At 31.2% G+C, this 17,619-nt stretch overlaps 2 protein-coding genes and 1 long non-coding RNA gene across 3 annotated transcripts; 1 reads left to right on the plus strand and 2 right to left on the minus strand.

The window, feature by feature from the left end:
- Window positions 1-1,028: 1,028 nt before the first annotated feature.
- LOC100499710 (uncharacterized) lies at window positions 1,029-2,514 on the minus strand. Its single transcript, NM_001251794.2, is given in 2 exon segments — window positions 1,029-1,464; window positions 2,270-2,514. Coding segments are annotated over 2 exon segments (489 nt in total). The 5' UTR covers window positions 2,427-2,514; the 3' UTR covers window positions 1,029-1,132.
- A 6,995-nt stretch (window positions 2,515-9,509) lies between these two features.
- Window positions 9,510-10,629, plus strand: LOC100803140 (FCS-Like Zinc finger 6). The gene is made up of 2 exons (XM_003526544.5): window positions 9,510-10,047; window positions 10,171-10,629. The coding sequence occupies exons 1-2, from the start codon at window positions 9,752-9,754 to the stop codon at window positions 10,337-10,339; spliced, it is 465 nt and encodes a 154-aa protein (XP_003526592.1). The 5' UTR covers window positions 9,510-9,751; the 3' UTR covers window positions 10,340-10,629.
- A 4,583-nt stretch (window positions 10,630-15,212) lies between these two features.
- LOC102668954 (uncharacterized) lies at window positions 15,213-16,508 on the minus strand. The gene is made up of 2 exons (XR_414658.4): window positions 16,010-16,508; window positions 15,213-15,670 (listed from the first exon to the last, which is right to left on the minus strand). It is a non-coding gene; the product is annotated as an uncharacterized lncRNA (long non-coding RNA).
- Window positions 16,509-17,619: the final 1,111 nt, after the last annotated feature.

A 17,619-nucleotide genomic window follows, 5' to 3' on the forward strand; every position in this document is an offset into this window, starting at 1 on the left:
GACTCATCTCCATGGATCTGGACCAACTATGGAAATTTGTTTCAGAGAGGTGAAACTAGCACCATGGAGTTCTCATTTGGGTGAATGTAAAATGGATTAGAAGGTTCTTGAGCACCGTCCACTGTGCACATAGATAATTTATGAGTGCTCATTGTGAGAAAATCAGAGAGTAGAATCCTCTCCTACTAGGCTAGATAAATGAAAGATGCTAAATGAAAAGTTTGAGTGTATTCTTTGTTAAACTCTAATTTATTCCTGTGTTAAGCTAACTGAGAAATCAGAAAGATAAATTATTACAGTCTGATTCAGATATTACCAACTGTACATGGTAGGTTGAACTGACTTTTAAAGAGAAACGTAGTCTATAATTGGTTGCTTCAATTGCTTGTATCAGCTGTGTCCTGTGTGGGCAGCTTGAGCTGCTGTATTACTCTATGTTTCTTGTATAGGAACACTAAATTTTTAACCAATACTTATTTCTACAAAATGTCTAAGCTATTTTTTTGTTATATATGACTGTGGACAACGACGCAATTAATAATGAAAAGACAAAAACAATTAGACCAAAACAAACCCAACTAAAATAGATGTCGTTCGAAATCAACCCAAACCGCGACCACACACTTTTGCTCTTGTATCGAAGTGATTTGTGACTCAAATGCTACCATCAAAACGTTAGGAAGAAAATGTAGGAACCTTAGACAGCCACCAACGGTCATAAAACTTAACCCTCAAAAGCCTAAAGAAAAAAAAATGTGACTGATTTATTTCACAATCAAGCCCTGGTACTAGTATAATCTTAATGGAAGCAAATCAATCCAAGAGCAGTGGCCCTTCCTAGCAAATCAATATTCTTGATTCTTGACGAAAAACAAAACCCATCTACAATGAATGCAGATATAAAAGAATAGTTTATTATAACGACACAAAATAGACTACATCATCCTCATAGTCCAGGATAGATCTTGATGTAATAATATAATTAAGCAGGGTCGGTCCATCAACATATATAACATGATAATATGAAAATGTCGAGATAAGACTCCACATCAAGATTGAATTAAATAGACATTAGAAAACCCAAATCGAAAGTAGATTAATAATAACAGTATTACTGAAATTAATTACGTAATTAATTCTCATTGTCGAACTCCTCGTATTGCCTGAGGACCTCAGCACAGCCAGAAGCAACCTCCTGAGACATGAAGCCCATGGCATTGGCGAACCTATCATCGGATGCAATGCCGTTGTAGCGGGTGAGAATAACGACGGCTTCGTCGCGGCCCGGGGTGACTTCCTTGCATTGAGGGTGAGGGCTGCTTACAAGCTTGGCACTGCATATTTGATCTGCGTGATCCTCGTCCACGTACATTGTGTATGCTCCAGTTGAGTCAGTGTACCCCTTCTTGGTGTACACAACCTCGTTGCTAACCCTGCTCTTGCATTGCAACATAATCTCAGCACCTGAAAACAATCATTAATCAAACAATACGTGTGTTACAAACTAGCAACAACTAGTAAGGGAATGTTTGGATTCACATTAAATCATTCAAAATTACCTTAGTTTTAAAATAAATGTTCACATGTTTAGTGTCACACTAAAGAATTGATTCTAGATCTAAAATTAATTGAGTGAAAGTGACTTAGGTTGTTTAAGATTTTGTGTTTGATAAAAAGTGTTATACTAATATTACTTTTAAGGTGCTTCTACAATAAAAGGATGCAAAAACAAATTATTTTACTCAAAATCAACTTTACAAGATCAATTTCAAATTTTGCAAGATCAACTACACTCAAATTTAATTATACAAAACTCACCCAACACGCTGTAAATAACAAAACAAACAAAAGGGGCAGTCTAGTAACAAGAAGCTGCTAACATCGTGTTGAAAATTTTTACATGACAACAGTAACGAAACACTAACTAACAAAGATTTCTGCTAAAATAAATTCTAGGACTTCGTTACTAGATCCTGCAAACTGCATAAACTAATTTATAGCCACTTATACAGTCAGATCTGACACCCCATCAGTAAAATTCGAAATGAACTACTGCATTTTTTCGAAACTGAAGGTTCTTAAGCGTAAAGGAATGAAATTTAAGTAAGAAAACAAAAGCATATGAACGAAAAGCTCAAAGATTGCATTGAAGCAACAGATATTCACTTTAAGAAGCAGATCTGAAACTTGGAACCGTATAACATAAATACTAGTATTTTTTTTTTTTAAGAATAAAAAGAGTAAAGAGAGAAAAAGGGTTAGCAGTTACCGGCAATGTAGGTGGTTGCTGAGGTCTCAAAACCAGCACGGCAAGGGTCACAGTAGACGCGACCCTTCACGCAAAAAGGGTTCTTTGCTGGGCGAATGGCCACAACCATGGCCGGAAGCACACACATAGCCAACAATAGCACTGCTCTCGAGGCCATGATGCTCGTCACAGATAGAACAAGAACAAGAAGAAGAAGAAGAATATGAAGAAGAGTGTTTGGTTATAATAGATAGATGAGTGAGCACAAAGCAAATTGAAGCTTGAGGATTTCAATAAAAGGGATGGTTTGAGTGTGTGGGGAAGCTAGAGAAAATGCATAAAGAAAACAAAAGCAAAGCGCGTGATAAATGTTCAAGTGCGTTGGAGCGCACCGTAGAGGAAGGTGGTCTGGCAACTAAAACCTGCCACGTGGTTATGATGGTCTGATGGGGTTACGTGGAAGGGTGTAAAGAGAAGGGAACATAGAGGAAAAGAACTGAGGCGGTGTAAGAGCATTGTACAATAATGTTTGCAGCTGGCGCTGTCGGTGATCGCATGTGACTCTGCTAGTGAACACAAGCTGTTCGGTTCTCGCAACATGAAAGTGTATCTATTAACCCCGCGTCACGCGCCGAAAATTTTGCCTTCTCTCTAATTTTCACTTTTGGGAGAGTTGAGTAGCCTTTAATCAATGTCCATGGAAGTGAATTATGGCATTTGGCAAGTTTTTTCTATTCTAAATTTTGGAATCTGTAATTTTCGGGAGACTTTATTCAACTATCATTGCTCACTTCTTTTTTCTATGCAGAAATGTAGGGAGATATTATCTTCTATAAACTAAAAAAATAATAGAGAGGGAATCATACTAGTTTTAATTAAAATAAAAAAGTATTTTAAATTTTCATTTTTTTATTCATAGAAATGAAAGATAATATTAAAAAATTTATAATAACTTTTATATTTTATTTAACCGGCTGAATCAAGATCTCTTTTGACCGTTCTTTTTTAATAAAAGAGTTCTTACATAACAACTTATGATTATCTTGAGTCAAAAAAGATTAATTAAAACTTAAACTTGCGACTAGGAAGATGTTAAGACTTTATTTTTGTTTCATTACTAGTCCTTTAATGTTGATTATCATCGTTCATTCGATGATTAACCTCATTGTTTATGTATTTATTTACATGAAATAATTCTAAAATTATATTTGCAATTTATATCCTCTCGCATTTTAAGAAAAGTTAGTTAATATAATCACCACGAATCAAACTCATAACCATCAAACACAAATTGGTGACCTGGCATTAAAATTTGATATTGGTACCTTTGATAAGGTTGAATGGAGCTATCTCATAGTTCTTTTGTTGAAATTGGGTTTTGACTCAAAATGGGTTGGTTGGATCAAAAAAATGTGTATTGAAACTGTGGTCTTTAATGTTTTATTGAATGAAGAAGTCATTGGTCCTTTCCTTAATTCCCAGAATAAGACTTATACAAGAGAATCATTTATCTTCCTATCTCTTTATTTTATGTAAGGAGGAATCACTAAACTTATGAGCAGGGTTGTTAAATTTGAATTGCATTGAACCAAATTGTGATGAATTGTATCGAATTATCGAACCGTAAATGTAGTCCATCTGAACAAAATTATATCGTCAAATAGTTTGGGCGAATTAAATCCAACTATTTTAAAACTGTATTTAACTTGATTGAATCCAATTCTAACTGAAGAGCTCTTTAAACTGTTTCGAATTGGAAATGATTTTAAGGGTAATTTTTTATAGCAAAATAATTTCTTTAAGTACTGTATCTAGCTATTTTTTGTATTATTTTTATTTAAAATAAAAGCTTCATCTTAATAATTTGTATTTTAAATACACCAACATTAAAATAAGTAATGAATTATTATTTTATATATGAAGATTTTATATATGGTTTTAAAGATAAAGGCCTAATTTCATACTGTAAGTTTTAGAAATTTGGAGCTAAAGAATTAATGCTCCCAGTACATGAAAAAACAAAGCTTCCATGTCTTGCCTTGTAATATCCGGGTCATTTTCTTTGCCTCATTCAATACCAAAGTAATAATATAGCTCAAATAGAATTTTGGAATTATGTTTGTTATTGGTGTAGTAATCAAGGAAGGGAATAAAAATCACAGTAAAAGAGGGGCAAGAAATAAATGTTAAAATGTTTTTTATTTTGTTATGAATCAAATTTAAGCTATTAGAACTTCTTGCAATTTTTTAATTCACCACAATGGTTCTTATTAAAAGCTGAAAATGCCTTGCGCATATGGAACTATGTTTGTTGCTGTGCATCAGAAAGTGAAGGGATTGTTTTAAACCTAAGACGCACATATGCATGAAGGAGTAGTGGTATTTTAGCCCCTTAAAAAATTATAAATTGTTGTTTTAGGCCGTTACTTTTAAAATATTAATTTTAGCATCTATATATATGTTTGGAAATAGTATACCTAAATTTCAATTCATGTATAGAGGAAAAAATATTGACTTTAAAAACTAAAACTAAAATATTAATTAAAAAATACGATTAATATTTAAAAAATGGAAACAAAAATCAAAATTTTAAAAAATTTCATTTCTAAAGTACCATGCATTAACACCCATAGAGGAATACATTCGGATATCCAGTTTTTAAAAGACATAAATTTTGAACCTATGTGAAGAAAAAAAGTGGGGTGAGATCGAATACTTTTTTGGGTCATGATTTCAAAGAAGAATGTGGTATACGTACCACTGCACACCCTAAAAAGTGAAAAGGGAGGTGCATGAACCACACCCAACATCATTGGTGCCATTTTCTAATAAGAGGTACTATCGAAAACAAACGAGGCCAGCAAGAGTGGAGCAGTTGTAGCTGGCAATGTTGCTGTCCTCCCAGAAGCAACACTTATATATATTGCATTTTGTTAGCTTGTTTTAAATTAAATAAGCTTACGTTCTCAGCCACATTATTCTATATTTCTATGTATAATTTTCCTTCCCTTTTACTATAATGATAATATTAATTATAATTTGTATTGCATCACATTGTTGACGAGGTAAAGCATTAATTGCCCTCATTATATATCATATTAGGTTAGAATATTATTGAGTGCTTGGAGCTGAGGGAGAAATCACTCTTGTCCCCTCCCTTTCCCCCTTTTTCCTTTTCTGAAGATGTCATCCTTCCAAGCCTCTCGTTTTGATAGAATAGCAAGCCCTAATCTTTCTACCAAACTTAATAGAATCCCCGGTGTTAATTAAACCAACCCTATTCAATCAAGTTAATCTAATATATCCACGTGTACGTAAGGCACCTTTATATTTCAAATAGAAATCAAAAGTTATAATTGAAACAATATATTGCAAATTTAAATGCCCTTACAAGAATTAATAAAAAATTAATAAATATATTTTAGTGTTAATCTAATTTTTCAATAATTTTTAGGCTAAATTGTAATTTTGATTCCCTAATTTTTTAAATCCATGAATTTGGTCTCCTTCTTTTTATAAATTTATGACTCTAATCATCCTAATAGATTATTAACTAATAAATGTGATTATTAAAGATATTAAATTAATTATAAATTAAATAAAATTATTAATCATTAAAAACTTTAATAAAAGATTATTAACCCAAATGTGATATTACTCTCAGTGGAGTGGTAAACGATAGTGGAGATAGAAGATGTATATGCGGAGAATTAGGATTAATAATTCAATTTTTTTAAGAATTATTTATTAATAATTTATCATGAGGATCAAAATCATCAATTTATAAGACTAAGAAAATCAAATATTACAATTAAAATTCAGGAAAATCAAATTCATGAATTTAAAAAATTAGAAAAATCAAAATTACAATTTACTCTAATTTTTGCTTGATATAACCATATATTTAATTATACACACAATGTTGAACACTATAATATTTTTTATGAACACGGGATTTGCTAATGTACCCTTACCCATTTTTAATTGAAATGCACGGTAACTTGTACCAGAATATTTAGATATTAATAAGTTTTTAATTACTTTATTTTAGAAACATAATAGTAAAATAGTAAATAGTAGTAATTCATTATTATTTATTTAATTAAAAAAACTCATTTCTCTCCATAGCTCCCTTTATTTCTGGCAATAATCCATTAATCCACCTCTATGAATATGACTATATATCCCCCACAAATACTTGTGACTCACACATGCACTCTCTCTCCATCCGCATATAGCACCCACCACCCACACACCACCACCATCACATTTCCTTAGTGGGAATAAACATCGAACCTTGTCCTACTATTTGTACATTTTTGTACAGAGCCCAAAACTTGAAAATAATGTATCATTGGTCTCTTCGGTAGATGCTATATGGTGGGCAACTGTGAACCACTTGCGCACCATCACCATTCACCAACCCCTCGATGTAAATCTCTTAAGCCATTATTTGTGCTAGCAAAATGAAGTCAAGGTCAGATAAGTGGGAAAAAGACCCATAAATCTGAATTTTATGGCTTTGTCTTAAATGTGATGTCAAGTTTTCTTATGTGGTTATTCATGACTCATTTGTGTAAATCTCCCCGATATTTACTTTCCTTGAATTCCTCGAATTCTCCAACAATTGATATTAAAGTCAATAGTTCGACTTGGTGAATGACTCGATGACAGCAATGGATCTTAAGTTTTGGCGATCCCATGTATCAAAAGTCATCATGGCGGTGGATTCAGGCAACATGTTCCGTGGATGGAGCGGCAGTACAAGTACTGCAAGTACCTAGAGCATGTGAACTCTAATAGTTATATTCGTGGAGAATAATGACTTTCGCGAGGCTATCATGTGGAAGAGACTCACACTTGACGAGAAGATGGTTGGAGTGCAAGTGTGAGGTGAAGTCTCACATTTGATAGAAGTGTAAAAATTGAGTATGTGGTTGATGCTCATTGGGGTAAATATCCATGGTGTAAATTCTAACTCAAGAGGTCTTTACCCATGAGGTAAATCTCCGCGGTGTGATTTTTTTTCTCATAAAATAATTCCGTGATAGAATGTGAGAATCTTACTTTTTAAGTTTAATTTTCTTTTACTATAGTCAAAATAGCATATTACTCTTGTTAAGGTGATAAATAATTAAAATAATAATTAAAAATATTATGTAACTCTTCAATTTTTAAAAAAATTTAACAAAATATTTATAATCACCAACCACACATAATTTACTTGTTTCTAAGATTCAAGATTATCAGAAATTATGATTCTTGACAAAAATTCTCCTACCAAATTCCCCTAAATATAACATATCTACTTAATAAAAAAGAGAATAAAGTAATCAACTTTTGTGATAATTCTAATTTTGTTGTTCACCAATATAACAATTTCTATGAATACTTGTTAATACAACAAGTGCCAGATTTATTTTAGTCACTGTAGGTGGATGTATGGCTGCAGACAAAACTCTTTTCAATTTATGTAATCTAGAAAAGAAAACAAATTTTAATAACCACATCAACAACAAGAATTCCTCATGTTTTACATGATTTTCATTTGCTTCATTCATGGAATATGATTTACCCTTTGGGCCAAATTTTTTAAAAGCAAATGATCAAATATTGCAATCAATTATTGTTCTTTTTCTTTTTTCTTTCTGAAATTAAATCCTCATTTCAATTAAGTAACCATGCCTTCTTTTTTTTAAAAAAAAGAAATTAAGCAACCATTTCAATATAAAAATATTTTACAATTTACGCACTCCTATTCTAATTCACTAAAGTCTCATTATTCCAAATGTTTCAATAACTTTTTTTTCTTTATTTAGGTTTAAAGTCAATTGCTAACAAATTTGTTTCCTGTTTGGTAGGAGGAAAATAGAAAAAAATAATATGAATTTTATATGGGTTCCACACCTCTTAGAGTCTATTTTTAATTTAAATATTTTTTCTATTTCTATCATCTCTATTAAATATAACACTTAGACTCAAACTATTGACACTAAAATCAAAGTCAAACATATTTCATTAATAAAATAAAATTATAATAACAAAGTAACTTATCGAATATATATGTATATGTGCTCGTTAATCAGAATTTTTAGAGTATTAATTATAAAATTAAAAGAATAAAGTATTTATTATAAAAATAAACATAAAAAAATCATATAAAACACAATTTTATACATTTTAATAAAAAAAATCAACCTTTTCAACATGGAATCAAGGAGTTACTTTTCAACCTTTTTATCTACACTTCCAAAACAAGCAAAGGAGAAGATGACAATCACATTGTGGGCATCATGAAAATGCAGAAGTAAAAAAAAATGGAACTCTATTGATATATCACTGCAAATATCAATCACTTTGGCAAATCAATTCTGGTTGGATTGGAAGCATGCTTGACAAGGCTTACTCCCATCTCACTCTCACCCTGTCAAAACACTCTCACATGGAATCCACCTCAATCTGGTATGTTAAAATTAAATGTTGACGTTGCAATCTTTCAACAACATTCTAGCTTTGGTGTTAGACTCTGCATTAGTGATGAAAAAGGAACATTTCTACAAGCAAAAACACAGTGGAAACATGGAATTCCTGTTCCCAAGGAAGTTGAAGCTTGGGCCTTTCTCCAAAGTCTGCTTTGGATTCAACAGTTGGAATGTCACAATATTTGTATTGAAGTAGCAACAAATTTGTGGTTGATGATTTATACAGCAGACAAAATAACAAATGTGAATTCCATTCTCAATAGGTGTAAAGATTTATTGTTCAATTTTTCAAATCCAAGAGTGGATTTTGTTAGGAGACAAATTAACAAAGTTCTTCATTCTCTTGCATCGGCATCATTATCCTCTGCTAATATCTATGACTTCTATCATATTCATCTATGTTCTTTTGAATGAAAAGAAGTAGATTGGTTTCTATAAAATAAAAAATCCTTTTTAATTTCTTAACTACTAATGCCCTCAGGTTACAGGTAAAAATTTATCATATGTATATAAAAAAAAACAAAACAAAACTAAACTGAGTAAAAATAGTTTGATTTTAAGGGAGATTACATTTGAAAGATACGGAGTTACTAAATGCAGTGGAATTCAACCTTTCCTACAATGATGTGAACATTTTGGTTGGCCAATGATACTCATCCTAAGAGATTTTTTTTTTTGGGAGACTCGAAAGTATCCGAAGTTCCCATCCAATAACAAAATATATTTTATATTTACAATGATAATAATAATACAGGTCCAATAATAAAATAAAATGATGGCAACTGAAAAGGAAAGGTTGAGGTGAGATTTCATTTCTCGTTAATGATGAACATCACTCTCATTCAACGGCCCCGATTCACTCTTCGGTTTTAGGTTCTTGTTTTATTTATCTCCCCCAACGTTCGACTTTTTCTTCTCCACCCTCTCACACAAAACGCTACTCTAGACTCTAGTAGTAGCAGAGTAGCATCATCGTCATCATCAAACCTTGGTGAATCAAAAAGAAAATTAGAAGGAAAAGATGTTGTTGGGGAAGAGACCTCGTCCTCCAATTATGAAGAGAACAACAAGCATGTCGGAAATAACCTTCGATCTGAACACGTCCTTGGACGATGATCCGAACAACTCCGTGAAGGGACCAGGAGGAGATGGGCCTCCTGTTGGGCTCAACGGTTTAGATCAGAACAGGGTTTGGGCCATGGTTTCACCCAGAAACCACCATAGAAGGCAATATTCCGAGGATACCCCTGGCTTCTTGCGCGTTTGCTTTCTCTGCAAACGCCGTTTAGTACCCGGCCGTGACATCTTCATGTACAAGTAATTTCTCTTTTTTACCCTTCTATGTCGATGTGGCTTTAATCTTTTGTTTGTTGACATAGAACATAAGCTTGGTTTTGATGTCTATGCAATTTTAATTATTAAAAATGAAAATTATTGCAGAGGTGATAGTGCTTTCTGCAGTTCAGAATGCCGTGAACAGCAGATGAAGCATGATGAGAGAAAAGATAAGTGTCGTGTGGCATCATCAAAGAAACAAGTTGCGGCAAAGCCTAATTCTGGGTCTCAAGTTACTACTAATACTAAAGGCGAAACCGTGGTTGCCTTGTAGTTAATTGTGGCATCCAAACAAGGATTGATGATGCAATATCATTATTATTATTCCTATATGCTCATGCCCTTAGCTTATTTATGTTCATATACCTAGCCTTCTTCTATCTCTTGGATATTTTTCATTTTGTTCTGGCTTTGTAATTTTTGTCATGGCGCTTTTTGGAGAGTGGTTTTATGCTTGTTAACGGGCAACATGGGCAAGTATTTTTGAAGCACGCTGTAGTGATTTCCGTGGTAATTTTTAACCGGAAACCTAAAATAAATGAAAAAGAGAAAAATTGTAATAAATCCATGGTCTGATTTCTTTCTATGGGGAAAACGGCTTTCACGTCCTTAATTAGTTACCTCTTCTTTCACATCGTTGTGTTGTGTTTCTCAGTGGTGGACTAGTTCGTTGATTGTAAACTCCGTGTGTTTGACGAGCAAATTAGATTGTGTTTAGTTTTTCTTTTGTTCTGGCTTTGTAATTTTCATCTTGGTCCTGTTGTTTTGGAATATCTTCTTGCTTGTTAACGGGTAACACGGGCCACTATTTTTTAAGTTTGTGTTTGCATATTGGGACGTGTAAAACTCATTGGAGTGATTTTCACGGGATTCTGAACCGGAACAAGTAAAAAATTAAATAAAAATTGTAAATCATAATCTGTTTTCTTTCTGGGTATTGGAAAACTTCATTCACTTTCACAAGATAGTTTAGTTTATTTGACCATTTTATAAAATATGTTTTGATCAAATGAAGGAGTTTGACAAACAGGAGTATATTTCACAAGCTATTAATTTATTATTTTAATTTAATTTTCATTTATTTTTCTTAATCGTTTCTATGTTACCTTTTAGTTATTTTTATAATTTTAATTTATAATAAAATATTTTATCTTTAAACAACCAACATGAATTTAAAATGAATTAAAATATAAAATAATAATTAATTAGATTTTTTTTGCAAAACAAAAAATGATATAAATATATCTTTTTATTTCATTTTATAACAATTATAATTATTTCATTTTATTAAATACTCTTCTAATTTATTAAATTAATTTACAGATTTTAAAGTAGCATTTCAGCTAAACTTGCAAAACGTACCTTATGCATGTAGAGGATGGTGAATTGGTGATGGGATTGAGAATTTGAGAAGTTATTAACTTTTAATGGCGTCGTTACTCCGCTGATGAATGATCTCCCTCTTTTCTTCCCAGTGGCGACGTTAACAGCGAAATTAATATATTTAACAGGTAGGTTACGTAATCTGACCCCGTTTTATAATTTTTTATATTTAATTATTCTTGTTTAATGTTCAATAGTGAATCCACATGACATGGTCAACCCACCGAATCTTTCTGTTGTTTATGTTTATACTTTAATTTGTACTTGTAGTAGTAACGTGGACACACTTAATAGTTAATACATTTCTTGTCTCATGAACAATAAGATTTATCAGAATTATTTGTTTAAATTTCAATCCAGGCACTTGCTTAAGGCTTGCAATGCTGTTCATAACTTTTTTCTTTTGCATCTAATCAAAGAGATCCACTTGCAGGCAACTCAAATCATGAACAGAAGGTATAAATTAAAGGGAAAATTTATCGTACTTTTAAGATTTGGTACTTTTAACCACTTGACAATGTTCGGTGCTTGTTGCTAGTCGAAAGAATTCAGATATAAAACTCAATGTTAACATGTTCATGTTGAGATACCAAAAACTTGCTTGAAAAAAAACACTAATATGCGTTGTACAAAGCAAGTTGTAGGATATATAACTCTTTTATAGGTACCAAAGTCTTTTCTTCTTCAGCTTTTGTGTTTTCTCATGTTAATTCAACTAATGATGTTAATGTTCAAACATACATGAATTTTTTTAGCATTTTCTAGTCATTCATTCTTGCTAATTGACGATTATGATAATCTCCTACTGCAAATCTCTGTATTAGAATTTTGATTCTGCACAGTGACTAAATCTACAAACCTATCTACCAATACAACCATTGTAACTTTTTTTGCATGAGCTCACTTGCAAATATTTTTTTTCTAACACGATGCAGAAAGAAAATTAAAATATCAAAGATGTCCATTCAAATACAAGAAGCCTCATGATCTGATTTGTACCCCTTTCACAGAGGAAGAGCGTTCAACAATCTGCACAACCTGGCCTGCTACAAATCAGTGTAACAGAGCAGAATGTTTATCATGCAAATGGAAGAGACTACGGCAATTTCTTTACATATATTCCTAACACAACAGGTATGAAGAACATGACAAAATTGAGGTAATTAGCAGCAAACTAAAACTGAGACGTTGGTTAATTAAAGTGAAGGAATAAGACAAAGTAAAAATAACAGATAAATCTTAAGAATTGTTAGACATAACTCAAAACATTCATTCATATATTGAAAATCGGTGATTCATCAATAAATTATTATAGACGAATAAAAAGAAAAATAAAATGACATAATTTAAAAATAAATTCATCATGTGTGTGACATCTACTCATCCTATAATTCCAAATCAATCGACTTATTAATCAATTCATAAATTGAGTAAACTAATCTAATGATAAGGAATTTTTTTTATTATTTTATATATTATTCAAGAATAAAATTCTATTTCTATTACAAACAAAGAATTTTAAAACAAAAACAAATAATACCTTAGGCTAGAACCAGAAAAGAGGAGCAAAATTAAATTCTGAAATAAGTATATTTTTTGGGGAAAAATACAAAAAAAGTACATAAAGAAAATGTATAAATAAAAAGGGAAATGCAAAAAGGTGAAACAATTGCCTTCATTATCTCCCCTGTGAACGTCAGAGAATGGGCCAAACATATTGGGTCCATTAGTCCAATATACGTCCGTACTGTTGATTTTTTTTTTCTTTTTCTTTATTAAGTTTACCAAAGAAAAAACCCACCTACACTCCTTCATTTGCGACTTCTGAAAATGCATTGGTTAATGACAACACTCGATCAAAAAAACTAAAAAGGCAATTGTTTAAAACTATTTCAGAATGTAATTTTATATTCTGGAATGGTATTCCGAAAGTTTAAAAAGACGTGGGGAGCAATATTAGAGTTGCATGAAACAATTGTCAATAAATTAATGACAACATGTCTAATGAAAGAAAAAAAAAAGACCAAAATGAAAAAACATGACAAAAATTTATCACCTAGGCCATAATTCTACAAGGGAAAAATCAATTAAGTCCTTTTTTGTCCCTTCTAGTTTGCAATTTTATGTTATATTGAAAGGCTCCAAGGTTTAGTTAACTAGGGGTAAAATGGGATGACTCGTATTTTCTTTGGTATTTTTATAAGACATAATCAACTAATTTATAATTTTTTTTATCAATTTACCTGATCGAGCCAATCGGTTCAATTGGAAAATCGGTTAATTAATCTAATGTCGATTTCAAATAAACTACAATACTGACCTTGACAAAAATTGGAAGAACTAGAAAATTGATCAAAACACTGTAAAACCTGGTAAAGAAAAAGTTCACAATTGATAAATGAATAATGCTTAAAATAATTTCATTTTATTTTTTAAATAAAAAATTAACCTAAAGTATTTGTCATTTTTATTCTAGGTGTAAGCTTGCTAAATTCAATGGACATAATTATGTATTGTTGAAACTTAGACATAAGTGTTATGATGTATTTGATTTGAATCTTTATGTATATTTTGAATGGTAAGAATTTAAATGATCCTACATTTGTAGTTTTTAGTATTATTTTTCATAAAGCCAACGAGCTAGGGACTCAAGAAGCCTCGATAGATTTTCTCTACATGCGCAAAACCTATATTGGCAGATGAGATATCATGCATATTTATACTTCGAGTATCCTTTATTATCACAACATGTGTAATTGTGATACGTGTTAGCAGGTTGGACACATTTACTATGACACTCACATTTCTTTACATGTCAAGTGTAGTGCTTGTATGACCTTACGTCCTTGACATGTTAGAGGTGGTGCTTCTAACTTTGTTTCATTGGTACCTCAGATGTGTCAAGAGACTATTTGTTGTTTTCTCTCTCCATTTTGTCATATAAACTTGTAAACTCAGTTGTTCTTTTGCTATTCCGTAAGTTATATGTCATAGCTGTTCTCAATTGGTAATCTTGAGTGACTCAAGCATTTGGGAGCTTTCATGGTCACCACATCCCTTAATAGTAGGGGCCCCTATGCTCATAAGTCAGTCTTCTGACCCCATCCATAATGAAACTTATGTGTTTAGATAACTCAACCTTTCAAACTAGTTCATAGCCTCTTAAAGATGCTGCTTGTATAGATCAATCATTCAAGACGGTTCAATTTTAAAGTTATGATATTCTATTTCTTTATTATTATTATTACTATTATTATTGTTATTAATTAATATCGATTGGTTTATAGTTAAACTATCGAAATTTGAATTAGTGTCTTGGATTGGTTTAGCTACTAATCTGATTTTAAAAATATTTAATTTAATTCTTATAAAAAAAGTTAGAGCTAAAAAGTGGATAGAATGAAGTAAATAAAAAGGCAATTAATAGACATGGGAATCTTTAATGCAACATGAACTATGGACATAAGTCGAAAGGTCCACAGGCTGAAAATTGACAATAACAGGCAATCATAAAAAATATAGATAAGATGATGGTCATAAGTTGTTAAAAAATTGCAAGAATCACATCCTTTTATTTAATTTATTAAATTAAATGACAAGTTTATCTATAAAATTTAATTCAATAATTTTTCAGGATTTGATTTATAGCTGCACATCCTGTAGTTGATTTTGAAACTTCAGGGGATCATCATCATATTCATAATTCATATTTTCGCTCAGAAACTGATTCCTGAACTTCAATTAAACGAGGGTTTGGACTTTGGAATTTTAACATATAATTAGCATTAAAACCCGTAAGTGCATTACACGGTTTTTAAGGAAAAAAATAAAAACAAAATGAGTTGAAGAAATAGAAAAATTATTCAGCTGATAGACTAGACAATTTTAATAATACAAATGATAAGAAACAGTCATCAACTCGGCTATAAAACAGTACATCAGGCCACCGTCTAAAGCTCTGTAGCACAAGCGTGTGATCATTGGTCAATGGTACCTATGCTAATCAACCACAAAGGACAGGGGCAGCCCCGCTATATAATGTTATAAAATACAAGAACAATTCTCATAAATCTCAATCATATAACGGTGGATCAATGGTTCCTATTAAAAAATATACATACCTTTATGCGAATCTTAATTTATTAAGCAAATTAATAATCCCTTCAGACTGCACCTGATTATGTATCCTTCCGGAAGATTTTCCATAATATCCTAGGTATTCCTGATAATTTTGTCAGTTTAAATATTTATTAATAAACTTTACAACACTTAAATTTTTTTTTCTCCCAAACTTACATCAAGCAAGTTGATAAACTGTAATGAATTATTCTAATTTAACTAAAAATATCAAATTTGAGTCTCGAATATAAATATATAATTATGTTAAATAGTTAAAGATTTTTTTTTTATCATTTATAATAGTCCTATCCAACTTAAATATATTGGTTTAAGCGAAAAATATAATCTTACCTTATTCTGTGTCCCAAGAAATAACTTTAATTTTCCTATCCTATATTTTTGCTACTAGTATTATCTAAACCAAGAATGCCAAGAAGGTTACCATCTTCAGATTCTTCAAATATGTTGAGACCAACAATTGACGAAGCTCCTTGCCGAGATATTATCAACGCTGTGGTTAGCGTACAATGATCTCCTGGAGATTTCTTCGATCATGTGGCAGGTAGGAGCCTTTGATATTGCAGTTCTGCGCAAAATATATATAGCAGTGTCTAACAATTAATGAATGCCATATTATTTTAAGCAGGTAGGAGCCTTTGTTTCACGCTTCATTTCTCAAACCGTGCTTTGAAGTTAGACAGTACTAAACTACACAAATAGGCCACCAGTTAACAAAATAAAATAATTAATAATTATATTAATAAAAATCTCGTGAAGTGATAAAGATGCTGCTCTCCTAAAAGATAATCTTGATTAGTATGATTTATTAGGTGCTATCCACTTTCATGGACACACATAAGCATGAGGTGATGTGAATTATTGTCATTACTCATTAAGCCACTTTGCGCTTTTACTATAGGCAAATGACATTTCGGTGGCAGGGCCATTGTCTTAAGATTGGACAATATCAAAATAAGTAAAGCCATATTGTCGAGGACTCGATGAGTGTTTGATTACGTACATGCATGGTTGTTGTTTTTTACAGAATTTGTTTTTTTTTTTTTTGTACAAACGTACATGGTTAGTTATGAACATTTCAAGTTTTTTTAGAGGAATTAACATTTCAAGTTAATTTGTGCGTTTCGGAGTCGAATTAAAAAAATTACAGTAATAAGCATAAAAAAATTACAGTAATATTATTGAAACGACAAAATTCTTAGCATCACATAATGATGAAATTGTAAAACTTTGCTGAAAAATGTTTCATATAATTCTATTAGTACATATACACATCAAATTCAAAGGATATACTACATTTCTCTCTAATAAAGTGAAAAAAATATACCCATGAGAGAATTAGGAATTTCAAATTTTGTGTAATTAATTAAAGTCATGATAAATAAATAAAAAGTAATATTTAATTAGTTTGGACGATGAGTCAAATAGAGAAGAAAAAATAAGAACGGCAGAAATAGAGAAAAAATATAATGAAAAAAAGATATTTAGATGAATAGAAATATAAAGGAACAAAGTAAGAAACCCGTTTGTTTGGACAAATAGAAAAGAATCTATAGAAAGAAATAAATTAATTATATAAAAATATTTTTATAGCAATTAAAAATGTAATTTTTTAATCAAATATTTTTATACAATGATAATTTTTTTATTAAAAAAAGGTTTATACAATGGTAATTTTTCAAACTTATGCATGTTAAAGACCATGGAACATTGTAGGGGAGATGCGGTGGAATTAAAGGTGGAGGAGGGCTTTATTTAGGTGGGAGGAGGATCTATAGTAAGAGATTTAGAGAATGAGTTTAGGACATATGGGGTTAAATGTAGAGGTGCATGATGAATCAGTGTGGAAGTTTGATAATGTACACAATCGACATACAAGGTTTTGGATTCATGAATTACATTAGATACAAGGTGATGAAGACAAAATAAGGAATAAGGATAAAAAACCTTTAGAAAGACTTTGAGGACTTATAGCAAAGGTTAGAATAAAGAAGGTCAAAAAAATTCTTCAACAAGTGTCATCATGCTATTTGA

The sequence above is a fragment of the Glycine max genome, chromosome 6 (genome assembly GCF_000004515.6).
Source record: "Glycine max cultivar Williams 82 chromosome 6, Glycine_max_v4.0, whole genome shotgun sequence".
Classification (NCBI taxonomy): Eukaryota; Viridiplantae; Streptophyta; class Magnoliopsida; order Fabales; family Fabaceae; genus Glycine; species Glycine max.